This window comes from Ylistrum balloti, unplaced genomic scaffold (genome assembly GCF_031769215.1).
Source record: "Ylistrum balloti isolate Yb309-2 unplaced genomic scaffold, AGI_CSIRO_Ybal_v1 Utg369668, whole genome shotgun sequence".
Classification (NCBI taxonomy): Eukaryota; Metazoa; Mollusca; class Bivalvia; order Pectinida; family Pectinidae; genus Ylistrum; species Ylistrum balloti.
The window spans coordinates 2,123,272-2,133,308 of NW_026781915.1; the positions used below are offsets into that span (position 1 = coordinate 2,123,272).

General features: G+C 33.1%; 1 protein-coding gene across 1 annotated transcript; it reads left to right on the forward strand.

Annotated features, from left to right (window-relative positions):
* The first annotated feature begins 2,625 nt into the window (after positions 1–2,625).
* LOC132561826 (mpv17-like protein 2) lies at positions 2,626–6,805 on the forward strand. Its single transcript, XM_060226530.1, has 5 exons — positions 2,626–3,033; positions 4,517–4,681; positions 5,273–5,349; positions 6,110–6,238; positions 6,543–6,805. Exons 1-5 carry the CDS (start codon positions 2,856–2,858, stop codon positions 6,567–6,569), a joined length of 576 nt encoding a protein of 191 aa, XP_060082513.1. The 5' UTR covers positions 2,626–2,855; the 3' UTR covers positions 6,570–6,805.
* Positions 6,806–10,037: the final 3,232 nt, after the last annotated feature.

Consider the following 10,037-nt stretch of genomic DNA (forward strand, 5'->3'; position numbering starts at 1 on the left):
TATGACATTGTATGTGTAGTGTGTGTTGATGTGTAGTACATGTACTGTGTATTGATGTGTAGTACATGTACTGTGTGTTGATGTGTAGTACATGTACTGTGTGTTGATGTGTAGTACATGTACTGTGTGTTGATGTGTAGTACATGTATGTGTGATGTGTAGTACATGTACTGTGTGTTGATGTGTAGTACATGTACTGTGTGTTGATGTGTAGTACATGTACTGTGTGTTGATGTGTAGTACATGTACTGTGTGTTGATGTGTGTACATGTACTGTGTGTTGATGTGTAGTACATGTACTGTGTATTGATGTGTAGTACATGTACTGTGTGTTGATGTGTAGTACATGTACTGTGTGTTGATGTGTAGTACATGTACTGTGTGTTGATGTGTAGTACATGTACTGTGTATTGATGTGTTGTACATGTACTGTATATTGATGTGTAGTACATGTACTGTGTGTTGATGTGTAGTACATGTACCGTGTATTGATGTGTAGTACATGTACTGTATTGATGTGTAGTACATGTACTGTGTATTGATGTGTAGTACATGTACTGTGTATTGATGTGTAGTACATGTACTGTATTGATGTGTAGTACATGTACTGTGTATTGATGTGTAGTACATGTACTGTGTGTTGATGTGTAGTACATGTACTGTGTATTGATGTGTAGTACATGTACTGTGTGTTGATGTGTAGTACATGTACTGTGTGTTGATGTGTAGTACATGTACTGTGTGTTGATGTGTAGTACATGTACTGTGTATTGATGTGTAGTACATGTACTGTGTGTTGATGTGTAGTACATGTACTGTGTATTGATGTGTAGTACATGTACTGTGTGTTGATGTGTATATGTGCATTGAAATTTACAATGTTCAATACAATATGATATTTAAATGTAAATGTAGCCTGCTATCTGCTACATACTGTTATATATGTGTTATTTAATCAGAAATCTATGTGTATAACACAATTTATGTGTCCCTGTGATGAAATGATTCATTATTATGATGCATGTCTTTCAACTTTTTAGAACAAACTGAAATATGTGTAAGAATCTCGACATTATGTGTAGTTTTAGGCCCTTCTTTAAAGTTCTCAGCAACTTTTACCAGTTATATATTATATATATACCTGAGTCTTTCACATAATTTTTGCAATTCTTGTTTGGCATATTGTCCCATTATCGTTGGCATGTCATGTTTTTCTTCATTCATTGGTATAGTTATATTTACATGTTCTTTAAAGCAAAATGTTGATTAAGCATTGGAATACAAATTTATGATAATCATTATGAGGGCAAGTAAAAATAGCATGATTATAATGATTGTGATTTTGATACTCTTATGAACCAAATAAAATGTCTGAGTTTTGAGTGTAAAAGATTCATATAAAATTTCATCTGTATTTAGGTGTCATAGTTAATTACTTAAATAATTATTTCCAAGTTTTACAGTGTGATTACTTTGTATTTACATTTTATTAAAAATAAATGTTATACGGTGTTGAACTCACGTCTTCAGTCGTTATTTATAACATGGTAAAGTCCATACTGTGTAAACCATTTTATCTTTGTTCGCTGATGTCAGACTTCATGAGTATACTAGATTGGGGGAACTGGTGAAGTTACTGCTGTCTCACAGGTCTGTTCAATGAGGGACAATCAAAATTATTCCACATGCTGCAGTTTGTTTATTTGTGGAAATTCCTGCCAAATGTATATGTACCTGCATGAAAAACACAGAAGACAAGTGGAGTGTATAGTTTTGTCCATTATGTATACATGACTTTCCCTGGACATTAACAGTACCATGAAGATAGCTTAAGTTTATAGTGATTCCTTGTCCAGTTCTAATTTTCACACAAACTTCTGTCTTCTGAAATTGAGGCTGTTTCTATAGCTTTTTACCAAGGTAATAAGCATTTGAATTTTTGAATATGTCAAGGTAACTGACACAAGTAAACTTTAGTACACCAGGTTCAAAGTAATTTGTAAATGAAATACCATTAAATTGGTTCCTGTGAGACACAAGTTTATTTCTAGATTTTCACCGCTGCTAACCTTCCTGCCTAAGCCCACTTGGCCCAGCAGGGGTCGTAGGTTAATATTTTGGTCCATGTGACATTGAAAGTCGGTCAAGGTCATGCATTTGAAGAAACTATTCCTACGACTCTTTTACAGGTATATATTAACAAATTAGCTTTGACATATGTCTCCTAGAGTAGTATTGATAAGGTATTAACATATACAACACATGCGAAAAATAAGCTCCATACAAAGTCTAATTTATTTTGAAAGAAAAATATTAAAGACTAAGAAAGGCTTGACATGACACCAGGAACTTTATATGTGGGCACTTCTTTTCTCAGGTAACACCGGCTATCGCGTAAGAATATCTTACGGCATTTAAATGGATAATTTTTTTTACATAAATGTTAAATATGGAATAAATCAAGAATTAAGTCGAAAAATATTTTTACTTCAAATCCAATGAATATATAGTGTTGTTCATTTTGCATGTATAATACGTGTCAATGCGACAAACACTAGACCAGTTTACGGTAATGAAACGGTCTGCGAGCACGTGAAGATCATCATGAACCGTTCCCGGCCGAGTTCCTTTCGTCGATATTTGTTTGCTTGAGTTATTTTGTCGCTTGAATTTAAGAATGGACAAAATGCTTAATTTGCCGATTTTCTGTTTTTTCATAAGCAAATATTTAATGTAATGTACGTGATAATTATGCAACCAAGCTGACTAAAATTATGGTTCCCTAAGTTTTGAAGGGCACTGTGAAAGTTATTCCTCTGAACTTAACTTAACAAGACCTAATACTGACGGAAAGGATGTCATCTGTTTTGAATAAGTTGTTCACGAAGTATTTGTTCGTGACAAACACTCTGGCAACAGGAGGGCTATTAGCCCTCGGAGACTGTATTACACAGAAGATGGAGACCGCATATGCCAGACAGCAGGACCAAGATCTAGTCCCTGGAAAATATACTCACAACTGGGGACGGACTGGTACGTGCGGAAATGAATAAATATAACCAGTTTACAGAAAACGCATATTGTTTGTACCAAAGATGTTGTAAAAAGGAGAGATGGTATAATAACATTGAAATTTCACAATTAATTCAAAGGCGTCTCACTTAGTATTTATTGCACAAGAAAAAAAAGAACATTTCTCTTCAAACTTGCATGTAGTCTTCATCAACCAACATCTCTATAAACCCCAAGTTGTAAAATTTCCATCTGCTGTCTACCTCTGTTACAGAAAATGTGATGTTTAGAACAAGTCAGGCTGCAGGGAATGTTACAGTTTAGAAATAGAAGATGTATGAAAGGAAAATATAAGAATCATATATGCTTATCATATATTCTGGGAAAAAGCTTCCCCTGTTGGCTGTATATTACCTGGTAGTTAGTTTAAAGGTAATTACATAAGCAACTAACATGTCTGTTGAGAGTAATTAGTGAGTACTTGAATTTAAAATCAATCTCTTTTCCTTTATTTCATGTTCTTGAGTCAGTAGAGACAACAAGTGAAAAGCATCTTGTAAATGTTTTGGAAAGATTCCAATGAGACTTTTAAAGTAATGTTAAATGATTGAAAAAAGTTGGCATGAGCACAGATTTCATGAAAAAAAAATAGCTGAAAGAAGGGCATGGGTACCTGGTCTTCTCCAAAGAGTTATAAACCGATAGTTTGTTTTAAGGTCTTATCAGCCAGGAAATTTATCAATCACAAGCTTTCAGTATTGTAATCCATATATATATGTATTTTTTATCTTTATTTGACATTTGTTTTTCACAAAATGAGAACTTCGATGAATATCATCCTTTAGCTTGGATTTAGTGGTATAGTGTGGTAATTCAAATGTTTTTGTAGTATAAAACTGACATTTTCAGGAGCAAATGTCTAACATTGGTGAAAAGCTCTGAGGAGTTCTTCAGAATCCATCTTCCACTAACGGAGTTATTCCGTATACAGACTATAAGGCTTTAACCTTGATTTGATAGTAATGAGTATGGTATAATGATGTTGAACTGAAGTACGATCATACAGCGTCTTATATCTAGTCTAATATTAAGTTTATATTAATAATACATTGTATTGATGTAATTTGACTATTATCCTATTAAATCCTATTAAAATAGTGCAGTAAGAAGTTTTACTAAAGGTTTTTAACAAGTAAATGTTAAAAGTTTTTAACAAGTAATTTGAAACATCTAACATGGCCATAATGTAAATCATTGTTTATATATATGTTTTATTTTTTTGGAATGACTATAGAATATATAGTCTGTCTCATCAATAACTGGTATTCACAAAGATTTATGACTTAAGGTTGATAAGCAGCCATACTGATTTACCAGGATTTTCTCAGTGAAACCCCTGATCCACACCCTAACTCTACAGAAAAAATGTTTGATAATGATTTTTATTGTTTTAAGAAGTATGACATATTAAGTATTGTTTACTCATGATAGTGTGATATTACAGGGAGAATGTTCACCATAGGAGTGATGCTGGGGCCTTTCAACCATTTGTGGTACACTAAGATAATTGAGAAGATTGTAAAGACAGGAGGAAAACAGGGGGCAGTAAAGCGAATTCTAGCTGATCAGGCAATAGCTGGACCATTCTTTTGTTTCTCATTCTTCTTTGGTAAGTTTTAAAATCAAATAAAATAGTGTATACTTGTATCAAAGTTATCTGGCAGTAATCCCATGCGTTGTAGTAAGTCCACATGTTCAGAAAAAATACCAACCAATGTTATATCATTGTCCTGTTATAAGTCCACCCCCTTTGAGTAAGAAATGATGTATTGTTTCCCTGGATTTATTGAAGGATGGACACATAAGGGTTCATAAACTCAGTATGTAAGGTACTTGAATCTTGTAAATAATGTAGCTGATATTTTTTTCCAAGTTTAAGTATTTGCGGACATCTAAGTTTAAGTATTTGCGGACATCTAAGTTTAAGTATTTGCGGACATCTAAATTTAAGTATATATAGACATCTAAGTTTAAGTATTTGCAGACATCTAAGTTAAAGTATTTGCAGACATCTAAGTTGAAGTATATATAGACATTTAAGTTTAAGTATTTGCAGACATCTAAGTTTAAGTATTTGTGGACATCTATGTTGAAGTATTTGCGGACATCTAAGTTGAAGTATATGTGGACATCTTTCGTCCTTACAAAGATTTCCTCTAATACCTTAATATACATGTAGGAAATTGTTGTGTGCTTTCAGGTATGGGAATGATGGAGGGTCGTGGTGTGGATGGAGCACTACAAGAGGTCAAGGACAAGTTTCTTACTGTATATGTGGTAAGTCAAGGTCTTTAAACACAGAGATCACTGAAATTTTACAGTTTCTGTTGAATTGATCTCTTAACCATCATGATGATGATGTATTTGCTTGATTTTTTTTTCAAACTCTTCTTCACAATGTTTACCTTTGTAGTTTATAGTAATGAACTATTTTGAAACAGACTATATACATATAAATAGATGTATTGTAATTGTTTATTATTCTGGTCATAATTCACAGCAATGAACTTCCTGAATTTGATCAGATCATGAAATGCACTTAAGTAAATCACATGTCATAGAAATAATTTTACAACGAGTACAATAAGCTTATTAAACTATTTAAAGTGTAAGTGTAGTATATGGACTTGTACACAAACTTTTTGACATAACGATGACAATCACATGAATTGATATACATTTATAGTACACATACTTAATTTGTTGATCATCATGGTGCGTAATATGTTAAAGTTTTTTTTTTACAACCCATGGTATAATTGTAATGAAAAGATTAACATGTCTACCATTAAAACTTCTTTCATAATTAGTAGTTGTTATCGTCCATTAAGACAAACATTCGCGATTCCATTTGAAGTCTCCTGATATGAGCTTCCCTACTCTATCTCCCAATCATATCGCTGAAAAATTAGGTAATTTTCTTATTTCAGGAATCTTGGTCACAACTAAGTTTGCTAAATGTGGAATAAAAACAGCAAACATTTTCTCCAGATATATTGAGGTTTTATTTACAACATTTCTTTGTTATTCCTTACAGATTGACTGGTTTGTGTGGCCACCAGCTCAATTCATCAACTTCTATTTCCTTCCAAAAAAATTCAGAGTGGTGTATGTGTCTTGTCTAACACTGATTTGGAACACATTCTTGTCCTGGTACAAACACAGGGTGAGTATTTGTGTTTGGTAACACTGTAAGTATGCGATTCTCCTTAAAGAAAGGATGATGATATATTTTCTGGTAGAGATTTGTTTTTTTCGTGTTGATTATCTGTCATCTATAGGAAAAAGCAATTGATCTTCTGAAAGAGGAAACCTAACAATTGGCAGAGTCAATGTGAATGTGGTAAACCAGCAACATATCAAAAATGTCTTTAAATGCTTTTGGTGACAGTGTTTCATTCATTTGAGTCCATTGACTACAGAACAGCTGTGTTTTATAGTTAGTGACTGATAATTGTCTTTATTTACAGGAGATAGCACATAAACATGAAGTATGAACCTGGGACAGAATCGGACACTTGCGGGCATTAACATGAATTATGAACCATGGATGGAATCTGACAATGAGCACATAAACATGAAGTATGAACCAGGGACAGAATCGGACACTTGCGGGCATCAACATGAAATATGAACCATGGACGGCATCGGACACAGAGGGCATCAGCATGAAATATGAACCATGGACGGCATCGGACACAGAGGGCATCAACATGAAATATGAACCATGGACGGCATCAGCATGAAATATGAACCATGGACGGCATCGGACACAGAGGGCATCAACATGAAATATGAACCATGGACGGCATCGGACACAGAGGGCATCAGCATGAAATATGAACCATGGACAGAATTTGAAAATGAGCAAATAAACAGAAAGCATGAACCTGGGACAGAATTAGACACTTGAGGGCATCAACATGAAGTATGAACCAGCGAATGAATCTGACAGTGAGCTCATCAATATGAAGCATGACCTTGATCAATGAACAAGGGACTGAATCAGACAATGAGCATTATCAATATGAAGCATGAACCACGGACTGGATCTGACACTGAGAACATCGACATGGAGTGTGAATAGGGACTGAATCAGAGACTGAACATATGAGTAGGTATCTTTCCAAGAAAGAGGAATGAAATCTAATCATTTCAGATTTCAGTGAATCAGAGAGACAAATATTTAAGGAGATTGGTGCTATCATAAAATTAGTAGTGTTCGTAATGGTGCTGAAAGACTTACCAGTAACAATTGAATGATTATTGATATAGTGCTGTCATCAAATGCAGATGGGAAGCATATTTATAATTCTTAAACATAGGGATATAAGCATCTCTGATATTATGAAACATTTTCTTCATATAAAGGTTTTATATCACAATCAACTAGAGATGTCTGTTTCAATGGCTACTCTATTGTCACCTTCAGCAGATGAATGACAACTGAAAACTTGCTAGCACTGTAGTGATGGTAATGCCTAAACAGGATATTTGGCATTATACAGTAATATTTACAGTAATACTAGGGTGGAAAATTGTGTGATGAAAGGTTGGTGAAGATGAATCAAAAACAGGTCAAATTAGTGATCGTTCATACATACATTGAAGAGTAACAGTGTACCAAGCAAAGCAAGTCAGTTTGTTTTTGCTTGTTATAGACATTTGAAAGTTTCAATTTTTTTGATGTCATTTAGATAAAGAGTTCTCCTCAGAACTGGGCACTAGCCAAAGATCCAGTAAACAGTCCCATAATTGACTAAAATGCTCATTAATGTTATTTTACCTCAGATTATCTATATATATATTTTAATTGTAGTCAGACTTTTAACTGTTGACCATCAAAGAATCTCTTGATGATAATTACAGGTATATGGATTTTATATCTAACTTATTGCTGTTATCTTTTCTTTTTTAAGTTGGTTGTTGACTTATTTTTATTTCTATATTCAAGCACAAAGAGATGTTATTTTGAGCAGTTTAATTCACAAATTATAATTTAAAGGAAAATTTTCCAACTGGTTTTCTGTTTATTTGTTCATATGGAGTGCATTGTTTACTGGGAATTGTATTTGTTAATTAGATTATTATAATCTATCTTATAAAGACTACAGTATCATTACAATGAGTCATTGTTCTGTAACATAACCTCAGAGCAACATTTCATATAAGTATCTCTCTGGACTTTCTGCTTCATTTGGAGGCTCCCTACTGAGAATATATACAGTGAAATTAAGTTATATCATCATAATCTTCAGAATCCGGAATATCTACAGTTATGGCTCCATAATCTTATAGCAAATAAATCAGCATAGTTATTAATATATAACAATTTATATATATATATATAGATATATATATTTCTCAATTAAAATAGATTATTGGATTGAAATATCAGCTTAACCAGCTAATCAAAAGCTACATAAACAACGATGTCATGTTTTATCCTATTGAACAACATCATGAAAATTCATCCAGTAGAAATGCTTGTTACAAGTGGGATTAAATTTCACACAATCGTTTCTTATTGAAGAGAACTAAAGTTACTTTTGTGTTGAATCAAATTCGTATTCAGAAAAAAATTAAGTTTTACTTATTGTCATTGACAACACATTTTTATGGTGTTTCCGAACTGATGGTTTTGTTCATATTGAACAAATAAGGAAAGGAAACAAAGGTAACCCCTTATACCTAAAATATATGTATATGTAAGGAATGTGATATCTTAATGAGACTATTTATATTAATAAATTGTTTTAATTTTTCTATGTGTTTTATTTTCATTAGGATGAATATGTTTTTTATATATTTTTGTATTGCTGTATTAAACTTTAAGGAACGATCCTGAATTGTCATAATTTAACTGAGAGTCTGTCAAATTATTGTTTAGAGAAATTTAAAAGAAATGCTGTAATTTTGTTGAGCAATCAACAATGCTCCAGGGTCTGCAACACATGTAGTGGGATGTCTCCACAAGACTGACAGTTGTACTGGTATGGGTCACTAAAGCTGACCTCATTCTGACATTAGTATATCACAGAGTATAGACCTGACCTGTGATGTGGAATATGCTGTTGGTACACCATTCATGCTCTTCTTACTCATAAAGACAAATTCATGAATAGCGAAAGAAATTCATCAATAAGCTAATATTTTATGTAAAGAAAATTCAGGTGTTGGTTAAATGATGACAGGATTGGTCAGTCTGTAACTTGATGTATAGTTTTTTGATATGTGTAAGTACATGTGTCAATACCAAATAATGCCCACAGGGCAGGGAATATTTCTGGGATGACGTCCACCACTGTGCAAGATGTACTATGTGTTTTTCTATATGAAGTGCCAAATTCTTAAACCTGGACATACGTTATAAATAGAGTTGATTGAGTCTACAGAAAAAGCTATTTAATATGAATATAGAAGTTGGTTAAAACAAGTCCAGCTGGTACAATGCAGTATAGTTTGTTTATCTTAATTGGTATTTTGATTATTTCCTGCCAGTGTGTAGTGTCAAATGAAATAGTACACATACATTATTTTATGAAACCATTAAGTTTTAAAAAGTTCGACTTTAGGTTATTAAATACCACTGTATGACTATAACTGATAATAACTGAATGACATGACATGTGATTATTTTCTAGTCTAGGGAGAAATGAAGATAAATTGTCACAAATATTACAAATTAAAAGAATTTTTGAAGAACTGCATTAATGATAGTATTTTGTCAATTAAATAGATAAGTGAAGTGCCACCAATATATCTATATTGTGAGCAGTTCAAGATTACCAGAGGCAATGTTTGTAAGTAATCTGGAGATTTAGGGGTAGATAAGGATAGCAGTGTCATAAACAAACTGTCACACCCACAGGCCTATTTACATATCACCTCAGTGTTAAAGGATGATTTCAGGAATTAGGGCTGATTCATGTCTACTAGCTCTGTGTACAAGTACAAGAAGGCAG